Below are 24,477 nucleotides of genomic sequence, written 5' to 3' on the forward strand. Positions count from 1 at the left end.
CTAGACTTTCATGCATTGCTTTATAATAATTTTCATATCAACTAGTAGGGGAAATTTTTCAGCTTTTAAGAATTATCGGCGGGACCTGGAGAGAAGGCTCAGCAGTCGAGTACTCCCTGTTCCTTCATTGACTACAGATACTACTCCCAGCACCTAGATGGTGGCTCATATGTCTATACCTCCACTTTCAGGCAGACATGAGGCTCTTTCTGGCCTCTGTGGGCATCATGCACATGGCATGGTACTCAGAGATGGTTGCATGCAGGCAAAACAACCATATACAAAAATAAAAATAAATCATTCTTTAAAAATTTTAAATATATATGCAATCTGAGTAAATAACATGTTCATGTCTATTAGAAAATTTCAGAATTTTATCTGATTTGGGTTGTTTGGATTTTAAGCTTTGTTTAGAATGGGTAAGTACATGTAGTTTTTTGTTATTTTGTTTGAGGACTGCTTCATCTTGAACACAGTGCTGAGCACTTAGAGTGGATTCTTCTGTTTCTGCCTTACTGTGTTTGGGACTAGGTGCTTTCTGGAGCATGTTTTCAAAAACTGGCATGATTATGTTCTGATTTTTTTTAATTATTAAATTTTGCTGTTTAGGAAACTAACATGTGTAACTTAAAATTATTTATGAATATTTTAACTATTTGATCAATTTATTTGATGTACAATTTAGAGTTTCCATGTCTAATACATGTTAGGTTATATATATACTTTGGTTTTCTTTAAAATTTTAAATTGAGGGTCTATAGTTGTCAATGATATTCTTGGATTATCTTTTTATTTTCTGTGAGATGTGTAATGATGTTTCTTATTTTTTATCAGTAATTCTTCATATCCATGCTTATTTGTTTAATGAGCCTTGGAAAGTTCTGGCATCTTGATCTTTTCAGGAGCCAACAGTTTCCGAGCGGCTCTGTCTGCATCCGCGCGTCTTGAGCTTCACCTGCTGTTGTACCGTCTCCATCCTTCTGCTTCCATTTCCTTTGTCCTGTGTGCCACTCAAGTTGATCCAAAGTCAGGCCATCTTTTTTGAAGTTCTCTGTTTCTCATATTTCACATGAAGCTATAAATTTACTGTTAACTAAATTATCATGTTAGCTGCATTATGTGAACGTATTTTATTCACCAGTTTACTCTTTTCCTTGGTTTCTGGACTTGAGACATAAGATATAATTCCAACCATGTTGAAAGTCTACTGGGCTTTTCCTAGGAGCCACTGACTTCAAGGCAAGTTGTCAGAGAATGATTTGAGTGTTTTGTCTTTAATGTTTTGGGACCTGTCTTGTCCATACATTGATGGGGAAGTAATATCAAACAAGCAATTACATAGAAAAGTTAAGCCTGTACTTGACTTTTTTTGCTAGAGTCACCTGACAGGATATCTTTTTGCTTCCTTCTAATGAAGAAATTGGCTGGGTAACTATTGAATAACTCTCTAACCACATGGTCGTATTTAATAAAAATAGGTGTTTAGTCCTAACCGAAGCCGATATATTCATAATTTACCATAACTGTAAAGTGTAGCCAGAGAGCACCAGTAGCTAGCTATCAATCAAAAATAATCTGGTATACATATTATTGCCACTTCCTTGCTGGTTTTCTCAAGTGTATATGTGTCTGTTTCTAATCATATTTTTACCATCTTCCTTATAAATTAGCTATTTTCTCATGATGAAAGGTCCCTTTTTATATCTAATGTTTTTGTTCTTGGTTTCTGCGCCATTCTCAGGTTCCACATTTGAACCACATAATATAAAATCATTTCAGTCACCGTGTTCAGTTCTGCTTAGATGCGTGTAAGAGTCACTGACTAATTACATGAAGTGGCTCCTGCCATGTCCGTCCTTGTTAGGACTTACTCAGTTACATAGCTGAGAATGGTTGAGTGATGTCTCTCTTGTATAATTTTTCAACTCATTTCTTTCAACCTGTCTGGATTCATATGTTTAAAATGTGTTTCCTTTTAAATAGAATGTATTTTTTTTATCTAGTCTTCACAGTCTTTGTCTTTTAATTATAACATGTAATAAATAAAATATGATTTACTTGCAATTTATTATGGAATATTAAACCATCGTACTGTTTTTTTTCTTTGTTCTATGTGTTTTATATTCCTTCCCCCCTCACTACCTTCTTTGAAATTTTCATACATGGGACATCTTTATTTTACACTATTATTTTTTAATGGTTAACATGAGGTTAATAACATGACTTAGTAGAATATGTAGTGTGTCTTGAGATACTTTAATTTTTTTAAATTCTCTATCTCATTTTTTATATTCTGTTTCTTACATATTTTTTGAATCTACGACATACTCCACAGCCATTATTGTTTATATATAGTCAATATTTATTTACACTCAGAGTGTTAGTGCTTTAGAGTAGGAATTATATCACAGTAATGTTCAATTGTAATGTATATGTATATTTCCTTAGCATAGTACCTTTGTGGTGCAGCTTAACTTCCTAGGCAGATTGTGCTATATTAATTTTCTTTAATCTTTCCTGATACCTTTTTAAATTTGGTATTGTATTTTTTCCATATTTCTTTAATGACATTAATTTTTTTTCTTTGATATGATATGTGTGATATGAAATCCAGGGACTTTTCTTGTTTTCCTGTGTAAATAACTACAAGAGCTAGTTCCAGGACAGGCTTCAAAACCACAGAGAAACCCTGTCTCGAAAAACAAAAACGAAAACAAAAACAAAAAAAAAATCATATATTGAATAATGTTTTCCAACTGTCTGCACTACCACTTCTGATATTCTGAACACATTCTTATTTAAGTGAATTTATTTTTGAACTCTTAATTTACTATTATTCCTTTGACCTTTTTGTCTCTATCAACATCACAGTCTTGATTATTGCAGATCGTTTTTGGTGAAGTCCCCTGGCTTTTTTGTTCTTCTTGCTTTAAAACCTGTGTTTTGCTGAATGTCTATGACCTAGTTTCCTCTTTCTACTCCAGGTAGATACTGGTAGAAGTTTTTAACTTGTCTGTCTCCTATACTGTAAGATTCTTACAACCTGGGACTGTGTCTCATTTGTCAGAGTTCTTAGCACACTGTATTTACTGTAGAATTTAACTACAGGAATTTTTTTAATTTGTAGTCCATTTTTCATTGTCATTTGACTGTATTGTTTATCTGTTTGCTTGTTTGATGAACTTTGGATAAAGACTAGGTTTTCTATGGTTATAGTTATGATTTTAGGCTTAACTCTCCCACAGAACTTACTTGTCTCTTACAGTACCTGGCATATTAAGATGTCCTAAGAATTACATTAATGTCAATTCACTTGAGGAAACACTTTTATGTTATAACTATTCTAGTTGGTTGTTAGATTTATCAGAAGCATTTTATTGGTGTTCAGAGTTTGTTTGGGAGAGTTAATGAGGTCTTCTTACTCTGTGGACTCAAATTCTTGATTCCAGAGTTCTGGGATTACTGGGATGTACCATCGCACCTGACTCAGCAGAGTTGTTTTAATCTGAATTTTAAGTACTGTGTATTCTTTTCTCATAGAATGAAGGCAGAAGGTCTCTTAAACCTGATGATGATGAACCTCATACTTCTAAAAGAGATGAAGTCGATCGAGCTGTAATATTGTTTAAGCCCATGGTATCAGAGCCAATTCATATACACCGGAAGTCACCACTTCCAAGGTCTCGGAAGGTGCCTACAAATGAAGTGAGTATCCACGAAGAGTGCTTTGTTTAGAGGAAGCTAACTACATATTAATTAAAACTGGAAAGAAAATACAGCTTTAATTTTACTGCTAGGAACCCTGACAAATTTTTAATTATCAACATTATCTTATCTTTTCCAAACAAATATTAACAAAAGAGAGAGATGCTATTAAATACATATCGAATCGACCAGGCCTAGTAGCAGCTACCTATGGTCATAGCATTCTGGAGGTAAAGGCAGGAAGATCAGGAATTCAAAGTCACCCTTGACTTCTTAATGAAGCTGAGGCCAGTCTGGCTTACACTCTGCCGAACAAATGAGCAAAGGAAACCCGAGAGATCGGTGTTAGGATTAGAGTTTGTGTGGCTCTCCTGGCAGCGCTGACCGAAGCTGGGGTTGAGGCTGATTAAGAGCTGAATTGGCTCATCTAGTTTTCTTCTGTCACTTTAGCTATTCTTCAGTAAATAACTTGCTAAAAGCCTAATGTTTCAGTAATGTTTTTTGATAAAAGGAAGTAAGAATTCCCTGAGATGCTTAAATGATTCCTGATACTAGTAACACTGTAGGTTTTATTAGCCTGGTGGCAGAAATATACATAGGAATTTGAAAGCTTGATGATATAGTGATGAAAAATTTTAATTCTCTATTAAGATCTATAATTAAGTAAAACCAATTATGTTCAGTTATGGAATAATATTTAAACAGCATAAAAGTAAAGTTGAGAGTTAGGATGAAGGTTAAATTAACTTTTACTGTCTATAAGTATTTTGTACTTTAAACTTTGAGTTACCTAGTTTGTTTACGATCTTCCTAGTATTGTTTAAGGTCAGTGCTTAATTTTTCTAAATCTCTTCATAGGAAGTAAAAAGTCAAGCTCCTAGGAGAAAGACCAATAACTCTTAAATTAGATACTTTCTGTTGATGTTTATATGTCAAAAGACATAGATATGTTTAACATTATCAAGCACTTGACTATAATATAAGGGACAAAAAGAATTGTGGTAATTTCCACTCCCCCCATTTATAACAATAATATAAGTGTTCTGAATTTTTAAATAATTGACATTTATATGTTGGGGGAAACTCTTCATGAAGTTTATCATCATAACTTTATAAAGAAATTGTGCTAGTGTTTCTTTAATATGCTCTTTTAACTTAATTGTAAAAGGTTAATTTAAAAAGAAGAGGGACATTAACTACTTCTGATCATTTGTTCTACTAAAATTCAATAAAAAACTGGAATATATGAAACTTTGTCCAGATATCTTTAACCATAGAAAAAAAAAAAAAAACCCACTCCAAAATAGAAATTACCTAAAACTAATAGAACTTAAACCACCATTTGTGTGAAGGCAGTGCTTTTGACACTAATGAACAAACATTTTTCAGTCAATCAAATTCTTTAAAATTTCACAATTATACCTTTTCCTCTGCCCTCCAAAAGATCTGTATATCACTAGTATAAATCCTTCAATAGAACTACTGCTGTGGTTAGTTCTTAAAACTCAGCACACATTTTTAAAACATTTTCTTATGAATGTTTAAATAGTTACTTTGAAGAGATTACTTCTGTGTTGTGCCAAACTCTTATTTTCATAAGAAAAATTATTCAATTAAAAACTTGGAGACTTTTTCTAGCCTCCTCTATCTCCCTGGATGTCAGAAGCTTGTTTTTCCAAAAGGCACACAGAGCTGGACAGTGTGCCGAGTGAGGGAGTCGGCTGTAGGCTTGGTCTCCTGAGCTTCCCAGCTCTCCCAGAAAGGCTGGCCACAGAGCATAGACACTGGAACTTGAGATCTCTATTCATCTTACCCCTCTGAATTTTACAGCTATGGCCGACTCATTTCCTTTTCTAAGTGACACATCAAATTCATTTTACCCCTTGGTGCTTTAGATGGAAAAATCCAACTAAAATGAACACAAAATCTTTTTAATATCTAATATCTAAAATAAACCAAAAATACCTTTTATATTTAAATAATTTCCATTCAAAAGCAACACTGACTTTTTAGATTTCAGGGAGAAGAGCAGCTAGTAGACAATATAGCTTGCAATCTTTCCATGGTTGTTGGTGCTATTTGCTGATTCTAGAATTTCTTAGGGATTTAAATATTTGGCTCACAAACAAGTAATAATTTGGTTTGGGGGGGAAAAACTGATTAGCAAATGCAAATAAACTGTATTTTTTTTCTTCCTGATCATTTGGCTCTAATGTATCTAACTTTGCATGCTCTGCTTTTTTTTTCTTTTTCTTTTCTTTTTTTTTCTTTTTTGCCCTTTTTCTTACTTCCAGGAAGAGAGCCCCCTGAGTGTGTCTAGCCCAGAGGGTACTGGTACCTGGCTGCATTATACCAGTGGTGTGGGTACTGGGCGTCGAAGACGCAGATCAGGGGAACAAATCACCTCTTCCCCTGTCTCCCCCAAATCATTGGCTTTCACATCCAGTATTTTTGGCTCATGGCAACAGGTTTTTAAACTTTATTTCATTAAACATTTTCCATTCCTGCATTCAGAGCAACAAACAGCTGTTTCTGAGGACATCTAATCCCTTGCTTACATAGAGGAAATCCTTCTGTCTTAAATTTAAGTCCACTTAAAATACTTCCAATATGGAACATTTGATGGAAGGAAACCACTTAGGTTGCGTGCATTTAGTGTTTTTACTGGCAAACTTAAATACACAGGAGTTTTAAAAATCCTAATTCTCCTGGATTTCGAACCATGCTAATAAAAAAAATGATTTAGAAAAGAAAGAAATCTTTCTTTGACCATAGTTTCCTGTGAACTTCAAGAAACAAAATTAATACAATTTGATGGTAAGAATATTTGATACCCCGTCATTATCACTTCATTCCATTTAGAATTTGTGTGATTGTGAAAATTTTAAAAACATCAAAAATTATGTGGCCTGGTCTTAATTAGCGGCAGATATCTGATATTGATGGTCTCTATGACTCCCTTATCTGGAAGTACATAACTTGAAGTATACAGTGTGTTTCCCAAACACAACAGCAGGCATGTATGAATTTGTAAACGTGGTTCCCATGAAAGTAACGTCAGAAGGACTTTCTTTGATGACATTCGAAACTAAAACACTGATTTTACAATGGAAGGTCTGCCGTCACATGACTTCTGATTATTTCAGCTATTTCCTCTTGGAAACGTAATGCATTGGATTATAGGAAAAGGGATTACGGTATCCACTAAGGCTGACTATTTAAAGGTTACTCTGATAAAGCCCATGCATGGATCAGAAATTGTATGGTGATTTCAACAGTGTCTGTCTGGCATCTCTCTGGTTTGTGGTTGTTTTCCTCTAAATACAGGAGCTGTTTAACAGTGGGCAGTGGGCTTCTCTTAAGAGACAGTGAAATTCCATCCATCTGTGGATCGCTTCCTTTCATCTGTCGTGTTCCATTCTGAATGCCTGCCTCACACCACTTCATTGCAAGGACCTCATGAAACTGGACTCCCTTCAGAAGGGATCTTGCATGATCTTTCATGTTTTAAATATTTCTACTAATATTTATCATACAGCTTATTAACCTTTGTCTGTCTGGAACAGGCTGCATATAAAATGGATTTTTAAATTCATTTTGTTGGCGTATTTCACTCTTTGTTTGCTCTACGCAGGTTGTTTCTGAAAATGCCAACTATCTTCGAACACCACGAACTCTTGTGGAACAGAAGCAGAGCCCTACTGTAGGTATGTGGTGCAAAGGGAACTGTGCTCTGAACCCTCCTGAAACTCTCACTGTTAGGCACACGTATAGGACTCTAAGGTGGGAAAATCATGACCAAATGCTATGCTTTAGTTTGTATTTAATGTGCACGAGTTCATAATTGTTGGATTATAGAACTCACAAGGAAGATATGATTTTCTTCCCACGAGAAGTTGCTGTCTAACCCTTTGAATGACTGCTCTGTGGTGACCAAGTGCCAGTGTTAGGTTTTTGTTTGTTTGTTTTTCCCATCCTTTCTTTTGAGGGAGGGATGCTATTGTAAGATTTCTAGAGTCCCGCTTGTCTGTGAACGTATGGAAACCTGCTGGGATTATAGACACGAGACTTTTAATGCTTAAATTTATGAAGAAAACCTTATTTCAGAGATTGGTAGTCATAAGAGGGCTGGGCTATTATAGGTCAGTGGCCAAGCAGTTGCCCAGCATGTATGTGATTCCTTCTTCTATACTTGGTACCGTAAAACAAACCCGGTAGTCAGGTAAGGAGGAAAAGGTACCACTGTATTAAAATAAATAAATAAATAAATCTCTTATTATTAAATTTACTTATTTATTTTGGAACGAGTCTCTCTATGTATTCCTGGCTGTCCTGGAACTTGATATTTACAGTAGGCTTGCCTCAAATTTACGGGAATCTACCTGTCTCTGTAGCTGGGATTAAAGACAGGCCCCACCCTCCCCAGCTACAAATGTCAAACTAATAACATAATATAGCTGTTTTAAATGTGGCAGAGGAAGCACTGGGGGGCAGTGTCTCTTGCTAACCTGACGTTCACGTGAGTACTGCCCAGAGCAGTGGTGGCACTAGCTTAAGGTCTGTGAATGGATGCTGCCATGAAAGCCCTTACTTTGTAGAAATAATATTCACGAACTCAAAATGAATTTGGAACACATTCCAAAGGAAAGTGCAAAAGTATCAGCTGGTGGTTACCAGTGAATATACCAAAAGATGATGGTTTCAGGTACAAATAAAAAAGAAAATAAAAAGATAAAGGAGCAAGTAAAGTAAAAAGACCTTTAAATACCCTCTCTGGGTGAGCTGGTTCTCATCAGGAGTAGCTCACTCCAGTCCAGGCAGCCCTGCCCTTGGCTGAACTGTAAACAACCGCTTCCTTGGGAGTATTCAGAGCAGCACTGCTGAACTCCTCTCAGCCACTGACCTCATGCTCATTGCAGACAGAGGGGAGCAATGGCATATTCTCTTCTGTACCTGCCTGTCTATATACGCTTGGCCCAGAACATAAATAGTTAACATAATGTGTTAAAATCTGTAGAATCTGAACTGTGTTGGTGCCTATAAACCTGAGCTCTTTCTTTAGTTTACTACCTCGAGCTATCCTGAGCTTTTGGTCTTCCTGTGGTATCTTTATGTGATCATACATTGCTTTCTTTCATTGACTGATCATATTATATATTTTACAGATATTATTTATACTTTTCTCAGTGGTGAACATTTTTAAGTGGGAAGACTTGCTACAAACAAAGCATTGATTTATACTGGCTGTGTTTTATTTTTTGATGGCCTTTTTTTTGGAGGCCTTTATTAAAAGCTTACTATGTTAAGTCACTTGTTAAGAGCCTGAAAAGGAATAACTTTTGTCTGTTTTCATTAATAAATATTCTTTTTTCATAAGAAAGTATGATAATTCTTAATTCAGGGGCATCAGGAAAAATCATTTTAAGATATATATTATAAAGTACCTAATGTGACTTAATTTTTGCTCAACTATATACACATAAATAATATATATGATATATAAAATTTCCTCTCACGTATTTGTGATAAGACTCTATTCTGTTCTGAAATTAATTTTCATGGTGGTATTTTTAGTACTTTTAGCATGTATATGTTTGATTATTTTGTTGGCTTATTTTTCAAAGAAGGCATTTTACCCAGCACTAAATTACTCCATTTGTGTTTGTGATGAATAATAGTGGCCTTTAGAAGCACTGAATTCAAATAGGTATCACTAGACTATTGCAAGCATATTGCGAATCTGTTCAAGGCACTGCCAAAGGCTGTCTGTGCGTTGGTAAGAGCCATGTTGATTGCATGCTGCATGCATTCCCAATGTGAATGGAAGAACACCCGTTGTTGTATGTATCTTCTCTAACTCCCATCAGGGTCTCACTGTGCGGGCCTGTTTAGCACCTCAGTGCTCGGGGGTTCTTCAAGTGCACCTAACCTACAGGATTATGCTCGTACTCATCGTAAAAAGCTGACCTCTTCTGGCTGCATAGATGGTATGTGCACACAAGCACACACAGATTTATACCTACACTCATGCACACACTCATGAGCAGTGTTTCTCCAAAGCAAGTCTAAGGCCACAGACTGCAGTGGAGCCCTAGCTACTTCTTCCCACACAACTGTCAGTGCTCTCTGGGGGTCTAGGTTCTGGTAGTCAATAACAGATTTAGACTACATGCACAATAAATGGTCTGTTAAAATAGAAAATTTTATAACTTCATCATTATTTTAGCTGAATGAGAACCTAGATTATAAAGAACAAACTATTTAGCATAGAATAGAATAGAATGTCTATTTGTGAGAGAAAATATATTGGCCATCATTTTTATAGAAATAAATAGAACGGGCTATTTTTAAGTTTCCTGTTAATATGACTTCAGTTTTAACATTCTGATATTCAGAATGTCTCTGAGACTCGTGAAAATTTGTCCCTTGTGATAGGAGGGATGTTTTCAGCTCTTGCAGGATCAGCACTGTTTAAAACGTTTGCTCTTATCTGTACAAATAGTAAAACATGGATTTACTGGAATTGCCAGGTCATCTTGCTTTTCTTTCTTTTGTGTATTTCATTAAACATTTTGCCTGTACCATCAAGCCAGTTACTGCTTCTAACCAGTCTTCGGCTTTCTCATTCTTCCCTCTGCATGTCACCCAGTTCTGACTTCCTCACGTGTTTGTTGTTCCCTCTGTTTTAAGTGTTCTTCTTTTGGCAGCTATGATCTTCAGGGACCTGTTTTTCTCTTTCTCAGACGCCACACGCGGGTCTGCTGTTAAAAGGTTTTCTATCTCATTTGCTCGACACCCAACCAATGGTACGTTTGCTTTTTATTTTAAAAGATACTCCCTGCTTCATCCCTTTTTAATTTTTTCTTTTATTTTAAAATGTGGGATACACAGTATCGTGTATTTATCCATCTTTCATTTCAGTTGGCATACAATCCCAACTTACTTACCAAACCACTGATACTGTCTTCTTCTCTTTTCTGTTGTGATTTCCACAATAATTGAGCATCACTCATGAAATTGTCCAATGGCCACAGTAATGATGAGCCTTAATTCTGAATTAACACCAGGAAATTCTAATTTCTTAAGTGATCAGTTTATATAATTTTTAAAGATACAATTACTATTCCTAAATTTCTTCTTAATTCTTAACATTTTTTTCTAATTATTTTTCTGATCACATTGTTTTATTGAGTTATTCAACAAAATCCAAAGCAACCCATGTCAAAGAGCCCAGTGAGACATGTCTCTGTAAAGGTCTTGGGAGCCAGCTGCCGCGAGGGACACTGCAGCAGACGGCTGGCTCTCTGAACAGAACTCGATGAAGTGTGGATGGCTCCGGAGATGATCCAGGATCAACCTGTCCTTGGGTGGCTATACCTATGGTTTACTGTTATCCAGTAGTCTTCGCCTTTTGGTGCCTTTGCTTTTTCTAAACATTTGGAGACTTCCTGGTCGAAAGAAAACTAAAGTTAAAAGAATCAGGTTCCATTATAGTGACGCTGGATAGGAGTGTGTCCATGACTTCTGTTATGAATTGAGTTGTGGTGTTTTAGGTTTTTGCTAAGAGCTTGATGTCGATCCAGGCGGAAAAGTTACTGATTGGTTGTGTTTTGGGAATGTTTTGTTTTGCTTGAGGTGGAGCCTGATATTGTAGACAGGCTAGCATAGAGCTCATTGTGTAGACCAGCTTGAATTCAGCCTTGCAGTCAGTCATCTTGTGTCGACCCTCCCGAGAGCTTGGATTACAGACAAAAGACATCACACCTGGCTTTCTGTTTGCTTTCAAATCCCACATAGACTTTGCTTTCACTTGTAGTGAAGTTACTTTTATCGCTGGAACTTTGTTTTTTTAAAACTGCAAATAAGTCTTTCAATAAGTCTTTCAAAAACGGACCTTTATGAAGCCTAAGAATCGACACACAGTTATGATCTCCATTTGGACCGTTTAACACTTCTACATTACAGCTGGCTAATACTTCTTTGACAAAGTTAAGAAGACCTCATCCTCAAGTGAAAATTTAACCAAATAGCTTAATATGCTTTGCTTAAGTGTAGCTGTTTAAATGTTACTTTTTGGAGAAAAAAAAATCTGATTTGATAACAGTTGCAATTTCTAAAGGTTAGTAATGCTTAGTAAGTCCTAGAAATCTGATTTGATAACAGTTGCAATTTCTAAAGGTTAGTAATGCTTAGTAAGTCCTAGAAGAAAAGCATCTTTCAGAAACCACTACAGGAGCTATAGTCTTTTGTATGAGTGCCTTTGTTTTCAAAGCAAGCTCTGGGTTTTCTGGGAAAGTTCTATGTTTAACGAAAGGTAAAAGTAGTACTTAAATTTAATAGAAAATAAGAGTAATATTGTAGCCTTTGGTTTAGGCTTTTTCTTTTAAATGTGGCTTGTCTACATTATGCAGCTTATTGCACAGAAGTATATTCCTTTCAATTCTAGAAATATTCCTTTGGGGTTTTTGATATTTCTTCTTCTTTAATGCTATTCTGTCTTATCTGTCCTGTGAATTGTCATGTGACGTTTTCACTTTTTATTTCCCATGACTTTCATGTTATTTCTGTCTATAACCCACATCCTGGACTTCCCTCCCTCCATCTTTAGCTAAGGAACATGGTGCACAAGTGTCTTCTGGCAGTGTTTACCTTATTTTCTGGGCCTCTGTGCAGCATCCCTATCCCTCAGTAGGTGCTGCTCTGCTTCCTCTGGCTCCAGTGGTATGTTTTCGTAGCTTCCAAACATGTCAGCAGGGTGGCTTTTGAGACTGCGGCACTAACCCTTTCATTGTACATTAAGAGCTGTTTGAGACGAATGGCGAGGGTGTAGTCTAGAGCAATTTGATCAGACGTCCTTTGCTGTTTTGAAATTCAGCAGGCAAATGAAAGGAGCCCTCACAAAAGACGGCTGAGCACCCTGAGAAAGGAGAAAAGCATATTGTCTAGAGAACTGCAAAGAAAGGATTTGTGCTTGTTTGCATGAACCACTTGTACTTAAGAAGAAAGGGAGTTGTAAAGCTTCGTTCCTCAGTGGGAACTCAGTGAGGTGCTTTAGCTGCTGCTGTGCCATTTTATCGTTGCTTTTGTTTTGTTTTGTCTAACATTACATGAAACGGTCTGTCATGCTTTGGTTTGCACCTGGAAATCTAGCATTAATTTTATTAATCCTTTGGTTATTTTCATAACAATATTCAATTCCCTTTTTAAAATGTTCCCCGTTCCAACTGAGAATTCCAGCAATTCTTGAGTACCTCCCAAATTGTAAAGAAATCCAATAGCATGTAATCGCATAAATGATCATATGTCTATGGAGAAGAGCCTAGTTTGCAATCTGAGTTTAGATGACTTATTTTTTAACTAATAATAATCTATTTTTATGTAAATTTGAGTGTTGCGGATATTCTTCGAGAAGACTTAACTTGAATTTTGGGAAGCACTGGTTATTTTTAAAGTATATGGCAGTAGCTTTTAAAGCCATTCAGTTAAATAAAGGTTAAATAGATAATTTTATTATTAAATTGAGGAACTAGTTTTTTTGTTTTAGGAAAGTAATTTGTGTGTATAAGTGCTTTTGTGTTATTGATTATATTAACATATTGCTGCATGATTCATCATGAAAATCTTGTATGCCTGTGCAATGGTTAAACATGAATATATTTGCAGTTTATTTGCTTTTTACTTGGTCTAACTTTGCTCAACCAGGGATTTCAAAAAATGAAATTATTGCCGTTCAGTAAAGGATTGTTTAAGAATTTTAAGTCCAGCCTGATTGAGGAAGTGTTGCCCAAGGACCACATTAGGGTGTTAATGGCCTTAGAGAAAAATCACAATTTGTGCTTCACAATTAGCTACCTAATTAACTCCTCAAATTTGTGTCTGAATTTCTCTTCTTTATTATTTGATTGTTGAAGTACATCTTGGTCTAAGGGAAATATAGCATCAGCTTGTTCATCTATTAAATAGATCTGACATTGAAAGATTAAAAAGTGAACATTTATCTCCCCTACATCCCAGGTTTTCTCCTTCCTGTACTTAGGTTTTTGTGACATTGGAACATTGTGTGCATGCTGTACTGTCTGATGACATTTAAAGTGATCATGGTCGTATCTTGTTTTGGTTCCATGTTGCATAGCATCTGGTGTCATGACTTGAAAAATCTTGTGTGTTTGCATGTAAAAAACCTGAATTTTCCAGTCCTAAGTAAGTTGCCTTGCTTTCTAATGATTGAGTTTTGAAATAGCCAACCTTACTGTTCCATTATTTGTTTCTTCTCTTTTAGGCTTTGAGCTGTATTCCATGGTACCGTCTATCTGTCCTCTGGAGACTCTTCACAATGCCCTGTTTTTAAAGCAAGTGGATGACTTTTTGGCTTCCATTGCTTCTCCATCAACTGAAGTTCTACGCAAGGTCCCTGAAATATGTATGGAATTTACCTTTGCTATATTTTATTATTAGACAATAGATATTACCTACATATAACCCAAATTTTAGCAATGCAAATTCAATAATAATTGTGATAGATTTTTAAGAGAGACATAGGTAAAGGAATAATATTAGTAATTCCTTTGTATTACACATGGGTAGTAGACTGTTTTTCTTGATTCTAAACCCAAATCTTTTTTCTAGCAAAAAGTAAACAATATCATAGAATTAGCACCTTTTAAACTTTTTTAACTATACATGCTGGAAAGCTCACATTCTTTTTTGTAATTTACAGAATGGTTCACATGAACTCACACTTGCCCATCCCTCACCATATTTGCTAAATAGTTGAGACATTTAATTGTAACTGTTGTGTTGTTTCATTTTTTGAGACAGGGTTTCTCTCCCCAATTCACAGTGTTCCTCCTTGCTCTGCTTCCCAGAACCTGAGATTATAAAAGTTGTGCCACCACGTTCAGCTTTAGAAAGGTGTTTTATCAAAGATACCAAATTAGAACAAAAGGCTTTTAAACTGTATTTCTTAAAAAAAAAAAAAAAAGAAAAAAAGAAAGAAAAAAAGAAAGAAAGAAAGAAAGAAAGAAAAAGAAAATAGTCTGAGCCAGGCCATGGTGGCACACGCCTTTAGTCCCAACACTTGGGAGGCAGAGGGAGACCATCTCTGTGAGTTTGAGACCAGCCTGGTCTATAAGAGCTAGTTCCAGGGTAGGCACTAAAGAGAAATCCTGCCTAACAAAAAAAAACAAACAAACAAACAAACAAAAAAAAGTGTTAAGAATGCATTCGTGTGGATTAAGAGACTTCCTCGCTATGTAAGTTTGGAATTGACTGTGTTCTCCCTGGACCTAGAGATACATTGATGTGTAAAAGGTTCAAAAAAGGTTCAAATTTTATAAACAATTCAGATTTCTGCAGCATTTTTTGTTATTAGGACAATTTTTTTCTTTCTTTTTTGCAAAGATTAAACATCAGGTGGCACTTGCCATTTTTAGCTCAGCGCATCCCTCAGAATGTTGAAATTTCTGGTTTGGAAAGCATTAATTTGAGGAGAGAACTATTCTAGTTACATCTTAGGAAACCACACACTTTCGTTGCATATTATCCTCTTTTCTAATACGCTGTAAGTATTTTTTTTTGCCTGAGCATAAAATGATGGACATTGAAGTTCTTAGAATTAATAGCACTTTCCAGTCTTAAGGTCTCTCCCCTTTCCTGGGCTATCACATTGTATATTTGAGGAGAACTGTTCATAGTTTAATCTGTCCTAATGATGTTCCTCCATCCTTCAAAGTGATTATACCCTTTCCCATTTCTTCTGCTTCCGGTAGTATAGGCCAGATGTCAGTCAGTAGTGATAATGAGGATGTTTCTAAAGTATTTCACTTTGGAGCTGCCTTTGGAAAGCAGACTTTAATTTCAGATCTTCTATATGAATTGTCCAATTCTAAGCATCCATAAACTCCAAATGAAGTAAATTATAAATAAGAATGAGTCAGGAAAATAAAGATAGTCTCATTTTTGTTATCTACAATTTAATAAAATGCACAGTGCTGTTCCCTGTAAAAGGAGACTGCACACTGATTTCCTGGCCACCCAGACCGGAATTATCACACAGAAATTATATTAATTACTGCACTGTTTGGCTAACAGCTGAAGAGTAATTCTAGCTAGCCCTTACATTTTAAATTAATCCATTTTTATTTATCTATCGCCACAAGGCTATGACCTACAAGTAAGGTTCCAGCATCTTTCTCCTTAAACAGCTATATGACATCTGCCTGAGTCTGCTTCTTTCTCCCTGCATTCAGTTTAGTTTTTTGCCTAGGTCTATTCTGCTCTGCTATAGGCCAAATATATAGAAATATATAGAAGCAGCTTCTATATTAACCAGCGGTAATAAAACATATTCATAGCATACAGAGGGGAATTTCACTTATCTCCCCTTTTCTGTTGAAATCAAGCAAGAATTACAGTTACAGTATTTCTTTGTGAGTCTAAAATTTTATATCTAATTTATCTTTTATCATAACTAAAGTTATAGTTAAAACTATAACTATCTGTCTTCAATTCCATCAAAGACCCCAGGATAATCCAAATAGGCTCTATTATAGTGTACTGTTTTCCCCCTAAACTTCATGTTTCACTGCTCCCCTGGGCTGAGGTTTTCCACTCTTCAATTTTAGAATATAGAATGAATCTCATAAGTGAAAAGGTCTTCCGGCATCTATTGATGCTATTTGATTTTAGAAAGCTTGCAGTTCATGACTTGGAAGTCATACAGGAATGATGTCTCTTTGTTCTTAGGAAAAATGTAATGTAATAGCTAGAGAAAGATAATCCTAAGATTGATTCCATAGTACTCTTATTTTGTGATGGCTTCATTTTTTTATAGTTAGGGAATCCAGTTCATTAGAGTAAATTATTATGACATTAATGAGGTAATTTTAGATTCCTGTCATGTTTGTTCTGATGAGCTCTTCTCTGTATCATGAAATTTTACTCAAGACTTTCAGCTTTTTTAAAATTCCATGTTGTTAGCTATTAAGAGAACTGGATGAAAAGGTGTGTAACATAATGTAGTCCAAAGGACTGGATAGACATGGGGGGGAGGGGCAGTGTAGATCATTGGGCCATAACCTAGATTCCCAAGGACCATTGCAAATCCTTGACTAAGAAGGAAGCTGAATGTTTAGAGCACCTTATTTTCTGTGACTTTTCATCCAGCAGAACTGCTTTGATACATTTTATATTTAACATGGTCTTTGGGGGAAGTTTCCTGTCAAAGGAAAAACCCTAGCAGATATTGTTAAGGACAGTCAACTAATCAGTTGTTAAACAGTACTAAACCCGAACTCTGCTAAAGCCTTGTTACACCCCACCCCAGTTCTTTTGGACTACTAAATAAAATGTGCCAGTTATGAAATAATCTGAATCTCATATTTCATAGACCAGTTACAGAATTTATACTTAGTATGAATACTGTGAGTTTGTTGTTTATGTTTAATTCCCAGTAAGCACAGAACTCTAATGATTCTGTGGTGTTTATAGCAAAGAATAAATTGCTAATCTAGTTTGTCTGAAGTCTTTTCTTCATTGAGAACAAAATCCAAACGTTGTGATCGAAGAGGACTGACAGCAGCATCTCACCAGAGCTTAGGAACTCATGCAAGTGAGCTCCCTGTGCTGCCTGCGTGCTGTCTCGTTTCTGCCCGTAGGACTTCATAGCCAAAAGTACCTCCTTACCTGCTCTTGCTGCACCATTCTGTGCTCCCGTGTTGAGTAGAAAGCCGGGCTATGGATAAATTCTCCTCCCTTCATGGAAGATAACTCTCATCTGTGTAAAAAGAAAGAGAACCTGATTTATTTAACTGCTTACCATACAGTTATCTATTTGATAACTATGATATGTCAGTAGATGAAAATGCTCATAAATAAATAATGCCAAGTCTGCACTTATCATTAGGATTTTCTCTTAAAAATTGCTGTTTGTTACAGGCAATAAAAATAAGCCATGAATCCCTGCCATTCTTTAAGTGCCTCTTAGAGCAGGATGCAAGTAGCATGTTTCTCTTTGGATTTGGGGTGTGGGGGTTCTTCGCTGTATACTGTTGAAATATGTATTGGCCGTATAAACATTTATTTGAGTTAAGGCTCTGAGAAAACTGTCTTTTTATTAGAAAGCTGACTTGACTGAATTGACTGGAAACCTTGTCTTTTCTATATACCTTTATTTATTACTTATTGGAGATTTTTTACCCACTAAACCATATTATTAGAATTTTTGTAGTTGGGTTTTGTGGCACAGGCCTGTAATCCTACCCTCTCAGGAGACTCTGGCAGGAGGATTACAATTTCAAGGTCAGCCTGGGCAGCAGAGTGAGTAGAGAGTCAGCGTGACTGAGCGTCTTTGGCTATCTCAAAATAACAAGTAGAAGAAGGCTAGGGATATATGTCTTAGTGTTATGGTACTTCCGGAGCATGTATGAAGCTCTGGGTTCAACTCCCAAGATTGTAAAAATGAGAGTAAAAAGTGGTTTTGTAGTGTTACTATATTTTGTTTATTTCTTTTCAGCCTCTATGGCCTCACGTTCCAGCCCGGGAATGAGAAGAAAAGTTTCCTTAAATACGTATACACCTGCAAAGATCCTCCCAACGCCACCGGCTACCTTAAAGAGCACTAAAGCAAGCAGCAAAGCAGGTTAGAGATGCGATTGAACTCTGGATTCCACACAGCAGTAACAGTGGCGGCAGTGCCTTTTCCTGATGCTGTAAAAATCATAGCGTTTCCTGCTGCCTTCCCAGTAGTGATGCTGAATTCAAAATCTAATGCACATGTCATTTATACGTGTTTTCATCTATGTAATCTTCCTTTCCTCTTTTGCTCCCGTGTTTTCCTCCCGTATCTATTGGGCCTAAGGCATCATTTTATGTTTAAAAAACAAATCGTTACCTGGTGCTTTTTATCTTCCATTTGTAGTCTGGTGATGTGACGCCCACATTAAATGCTTTTGCCAGCATTTTTGTTTTAAGTGCTTGCTAGTGTGATTGTATGCTGATCCTTCTACCATGACTGCCAAAGACATTCTCCATCTTCTTATTTTCCTCTGCTCGCTAACTCTGCTTCTCTGGTCTGATGATCTTTCTCCCTATTCCCTATCCCAGATGGGTACTGCAAACCTGTTCATTCTGTGGTTTCACAATAAAAGCGCATGGCAGAGATGTCAAGATTATTTTCAAGTTTATAATATTTTTAGATTTTCTTTTTAATATGAACTTATGGTTTGTAGTGAGGCGGATATACTTGTTAGTTCTGTGACCTGCCTGACACTAATCCTTAGTCTCCACTAAGAACATCTGGATAATGATTCCTTTGTGGAATTGTCAGAGGTGAATACACACATGTGAAGTACTTGGCTACATTGTAAACATTCACCTAATGGTAGTTTCTTTTATTGCAGCTTTCCTATAGCTAACCTCCATTTCTGCCAGATGAACAGATCCCCTGGTACTCTTGCCTTGTGAATCAGTTGGTGTTTGAATCTTCTGTAGTCAGATAAGGGCCATAAAGCTCATGTCCAATACTGCACAGTTGTCTTCAATATAATTTTGATGTATTTAATATACAATACAAAACTGACATTTGTATAGTTTCTTTTACTAAGAAATTGGTACTGTTTTTATGTCCATGGCAAAAAAAAAAAAAACAGCAGAGGAGGAGGTGTGATTGGTGTCAGTCAGCCTAGCCAGTAATCAGGGGACCAAAAGGTTCGGTTGCTCTTGGGACTACAGAACATGTTGCTATTCCTTATATACTAATTGGCCTTATACTTATTTTTATTGTTTTCTGCTTTATTTTGAATTGATTCAGTAATCTGTAGAATTTCACTTAAATATGTGTGTTGCTTTTTGTTGTAATTTTTTGCATTATTCTTTTATTGCTTTCTCTAAATACATATTCTTAGCGTTTCATGGTCTACTTGGAGTTAATTGCGTATCATCCAGAGTAATACATAGAAAGGTTGCAGCTTCCTTCGATTTTTCCTTAGCCTTTTATTTCGTCTGTCGTTTCTCCGTGGTTCTGTGTGTGTGTGTGTTAACTCCACATGCAGTATAAACAACAGAGTGCCATGCTGTGAAAGTTCCCTTGAGTTACTGTTTATCTTAAAGAGACGAAGCAGGGCGGGGAGAGAAAGCTCTATACTTCTCCACATTTGCCATTCTCTGATGTGTGTCATTCCGTCGTTGAAGTCTGTATTTCTCACTCATTTCATTAAACATAAAACTTTTTTTACCATTTCTTACACTTTGGGCCTTTTGGCAACATCATCTTTTTATTACAACAGAAAAATGTCTTTGCCTATTCTTGCAACACAATTTTGCTATCCAGTTTTGGATAGAATTGATCTTTTTCCTTGACAGCCCACTGATTTCTGGTTCCCTAAGAACGTATTTCTCTAAGATGTGCTAGTTAACACTTTCCGTTTTCTCTGCCTGTGCCAGTGTTCTCGGTGTGTGTGTGTGTGTGTGTGTGTGTGTGTGTGTGTGTGTGTGTCTTTCAGTACTCTGATTATGTCTGCTTCTGCTCTTTGTCTTCATTCTTCCTTTCTTTGTATTTTTGGTGTAATCCTCATTGCTGTTTTCTTTTTTGCCTCAATTTGCTGTTAAATCCAACCAGTTTTTATTTCAGTTATTTTATTTTTATGCTTTATTTTGGAGCATCCTATTTGATCTTAGGTTTTCTTTCAAGACTTTACAAGGTTTTATTTGTTATAAGCATAAGGATTTATTTCACCACTGAGCATGAAGTTGCTGCTCTAAGAATTGTTTTTTAAGTTATTCATTTCCTGGTTAGTCTGTGTCACTTTTCTCTTTTTAAGAGAGATGTTTTTCTGTCTCCTGTTATGTTAAATATTTATAATACCGTACATTAGTCTTAGTATATTAAATAACTTTAGTTATATCATAGACATTATAAATGACATGTTATAGAAACTTTGGATTCTGGTATTTCAGTTATATTTCTCCAAAAAAAAATACTGTATTATTTTAAAAGTAAATAGTTAAATTTGCTGAACTCAGATTGTACAATTATGTCCCTGGAAGTGACTGACAGCTCACAAATTCAGTTCTTTTCTTGTAGCCTGCTCTACCTGAGGCTTTCTGTGGATGCAATAGATTAATCATAGTTCATGTGTGAATTAAAGTCTCTTCCTTTCTGTCAGCTATAGTTGTCCCAATACTTGTCATCTGCTTCTTCATGCTAATAAGACTAGTTTTTATGCTAGAGTTCTAGCCAAGTTATGTGATGGATATTGAGACCCGTTTTCAAACTAAAACATGTTGATTCTTCTCTAGTAACTATCTAATTCTGTCGCTTTCTGCTGTCTTTATAAACTGTTGTTATAGGAGTTCTTGTCTCTGGCTGAGTGCTTGTCATATGAACAAATGTCAGCCTGACAAGCCTCAGCCTGTGCAGCAGAACTCTGACTGCAGTCAGGGTAGCTCTGTGACTGGCCCTGGCTTTGATGTTGGGCAGACACAAGTTCTGCCTCCCAGTTCTGCAGCCTCGCACAGTAATGAGATGGAAGGTGTAGGAAATATGGTACCCGTAGAGAAATGATATTCAGTGCTAAGCATGCTTTATATTCCTGTCAGATATACGTAGAGATAGTTCTAATGGGCAGTTGGATTTCTGTATCTGGAGCCAATGGGAAAAAGCCTGGCCCCAGTATAAACGAGATTAGCAGAATGGATTGTACTTGCAATCATGAATTTGAGTGTTTGCAATGAAGAGTATAGAGTGAACTAAAAAGTTGGTTTTGTGAACATAGTCTTTTGTCTCACTCTTCTATATTTGTGTTGAGTTCTAAAAACTTAAAATGTTATATTGAAAGCTTATAATGATTTTTTACAGTTATAGTAAAATAGTCCATCCCCACCAGCATTATTTTATCCTTCATGACTTGTGTATCTCACTGTCTCTTTCTTCTGTTGGTGCAGCAGTCAGCGGACCATCTACAGCAGTTGCTTCTCATACCTCAACTCGGAAGAAGAGCTTAACTGGTAAAACTGAAGGGCATGAACACAAGAAAAGCACTGGGAAGAAAAGATGAAGTTGCAACAGAATTGAAAGTTCCATATACTTAGAAAGGAACTTGTTGCTTCGCAAAAGATGTGTAAGAAGCCTTTATGAAGCTGTTCAAAACCAGTGATCCATGTGTTAGCAGACTTTACTGTGTATACCTGTCTTATTTGCTTTAAACACCTCCAAAGCCAGAGGACCCTCTGTTTTTATTCCAATGAAGAGCTTTGGTGGGATCTAGAAATGTTCAAAATAATGTCTGTCAGCTTTCTGTGTGTGACAAAATACATGACAACTGCTGTTGTTGTCACTGTGATGCTTACCATGTGCCTATGGCAAAGACAAAGGACACAAAAATCCGGCTGACTGGTACCAAAGTGCACTCTGGTCAGGTGACTCTCCATCCTTCCATCTCCACAAGATTGCAGTCAGTAGGATTGGACAGGCAAGATCACACGTTGATGACTTTTCTTAAAGTGCATTTCCAAAGAGATCTCGTTGACCATTTACATTAGAATTTTTTTCGTTTTGTTACTATACCATATGCTGCAATATTTATTAACTGGAGAATATAGAACATGAATTATTTTTTCAATTTGTGCTTTGAATTTTGTATTGTAAATTATTTAAAATATTACAAATACAGGTGGGAAAACTATACCTTTATACACATAAATTTGCAAATTCATTCATAGAAAAATATTTTCTTTATACATTTCTTTACCATAAAGAGAACTTGGTTCATCAGGAAAACTTTTTTTTTCTTTCTGTATTAGCAAAAAAAAAAAAGGCATTTTTAAAGTTTTTTTTTTTTCATGAGCTGTAACTGGTAAGTTTATGAATCTTACACTTAATTTTCAGAGTTTTTCTATGGACTCAGATAAAAACGGGAGTTGTTGATGTTGTCTGAATTCTGCTGTTACTAAGTGCCATCTCTGATAGGTTTGTTGTGTTTCCATTCTTATGTTCAATGTATTTGTTGATTTCACCAAGAAAACTCAAAAGATTGAGCATTTTTAGTAAGTAAATGTCATTTAAAAATGATGAGATTTGGAGATCACTGTTGAAAAATTTCATCTAATATTTTTACAAAAAGAAGAAATCACTATACTTGGTGCTTTTTCCCCTTTATGCACAAATAATTGTGTGAAACATTTGAAATTATTAACAAATGGAACAGTGCAGCTTGCTAAATAAAAGTCAGGAATTGGATATGACATGACATAAAGCAGTAAGCTATAGCCCCAGGCTTATGTTCAGAACTACTGCACCCTTATTGTACAAATAGAGCTATTATAATTCTTCAAAAGTAACTTCTAACCTTAAATCATCCTATATGAACTGATTCGTAGAGAATAGTTATTATATTATCTTGGTTGCTTTAAAAGGGATGAAATACAAAAGTTAAAACTATATGTAATTAAATAAGTTTGTATACTTCATTTGAATGTAAATGAATTAAATGGATTATATGGTGATATATCTTGTAAACAAATGAATGTATGTTAGTTTTCTGTATGTGAATATGTGGTTAATGTGCTCATTTTGGGGGGGTGAGGATACTACTTTTATTTTTTAAGTGGAATGAATTAAAATTCTTTGTAGAATAAGAGTGACTTGAATGTCAAGTGCTTTGTGTTCTTTGTTACTTTTATGTTTCAAAATAGAAAGTCCCAATAACATTTTATATTAAGTAATAATTAATAAAACTTGTCAGTGATCATGCACATAGCAGTTTACTGTCTTCCACCTTAGAAAATATGCTAGCCCTCATTTTTCTCAGTTTTATTTAGTAGTTGTAATTTTATTTTATTTGCCAAAATTAATAGTATTGCTTAGTAAGCTCATTGCTTTGAAGAATCCTAGAATTGTTTTTAAAAACACACTATCAGAGAGTCTCTTTTGTACTAGCAAAATAGTTATCCTAGACTATTTATGGAAGCTTGTATGAAATATCTGTTTCTTACAGGACTCAGGAGATGTGGAGTTTGAGAGTTTTCAAATACTAGAAGATGTTTGTTTTTGCAGCGTTAATTGTCCAGCCAGGAAAGAGGTGAAGAAGCCAAGCTTGAGGAATTATCAAGTCATCCTGAGGTGTCAGTCTTCCTTATTTATCTTTCATTCTTTCACACTTGGGAACACCATATCTTAAATCTTAAAGTCCCCTGTTGGTAGACCCTGCTGACCTGATTTTAATGAGGTATTTAGTCCATTCTGAACTACTCACAGGTGTGAGAGGGCATCACAGCCATCTTGTATTGAAAAGCAGTGTGCCCAGCAGTCGTATAAATGGACAGAGTATAGAGGAAGAAGGAAAGTGACAATGTGTTCAGTGTTTCTACACAGCAGAAATGCAATAAGCCAAAGTTCAAGTTCCTCGGGTAATCTAATTTAAAACTAATTAGCTGTTGAGAGACTTTAACTGGGAGGGGGGTTCTTACACAGATCGGGGAGGAGGTGGGGTAAATAACACTAGGGATGTTTGAAGAAGCCCTGGGAAGACATTATGTTTACTTTTAAAAAGTTATATCTATATACACACAAACCCATATACGTGCACATATCTGTATAACTTAAATGGAGTTAGGGGTAGGCATACTAAGAGTTCTACAATAACTCAGAAATGGAGTACAATAAAGGTTTATTTATTTAGGGGCAGACTCACAGAAAACAGTGGTTAGCAGTCATCTGCATGAGTGGGGAACTGGAACCAACAGCCAATCTACACATACTTTTACATCTGCATATAT

The 24,477-nt window shown here is 35.8% G+C and overlaps 1 protein-coding gene across 20 annotated transcripts in view; it reads left to right on the forward strand.

The window, feature by feature from the left end:
• The window catches only part of Ppip5k2 (diphosphoinositol pentakisphosphate kinase 2), a 58,877-nt gene extending 35,538 nt beyond the window's left edge, over positions 1-23,339 (forward strand). For 3 of the 20 annotated variants that reach the window (XM_050153442.1, XM_050153441.1, XM_050153463.1), the window contains 8 exons: positions 3,541-3,705; positions 6,000-6,173; positions 7,340-7,412; positions 9,573-9,692; positions 10,413-10,511; positions 13,985-14,125; positions 18,218-18,343; positions 21,646-23,339. In XM_050153442.1, the coding sequence (XP_050009399.1) occupies positions 3,541-3,705; positions 6,000-6,173; positions 7,340-7,412; positions 9,573-9,692; positions 10,413-10,511; positions 13,985-14,125; positions 18,218-18,343; positions 21,646-21,758 (1,011 nt within the window). In that variant the 3' untranslated portion in view covers positions 21,759-23,339. The remainder of the gene's footprint in view (positions 1-3,540; positions 3,706-5,999; positions 6,174-7,339; positions 7,413-9,572; positions 9,693-10,412; positions 10,512-13,984; positions 14,126-18,217; positions 18,344-21,645) is intronic. The other 17 variants (XM_050153446.1, XM_050153445.1, XM_050153451.1 and 14 more) reach the window with 12 other exon arrangements.
• The last annotated feature ends 1,138 nt before the right edge of the window (positions 23,340-24,477 follow it).

This window comes from Alexandromys fortis, unplaced genomic scaffold (assembly GCF_014885135.2).
Source record: "Alexandromys fortis isolate MF-2015 unplaced genomic scaffold, M_Fortis_MF-2015_v1.1 scaffold_61, whole genome shotgun sequence".
NCBI lineage: Eukaryota > Metazoa > Chordata > Mammalia > Rodentia > Cricetidae > Alexandromys > Alexandromys fortis.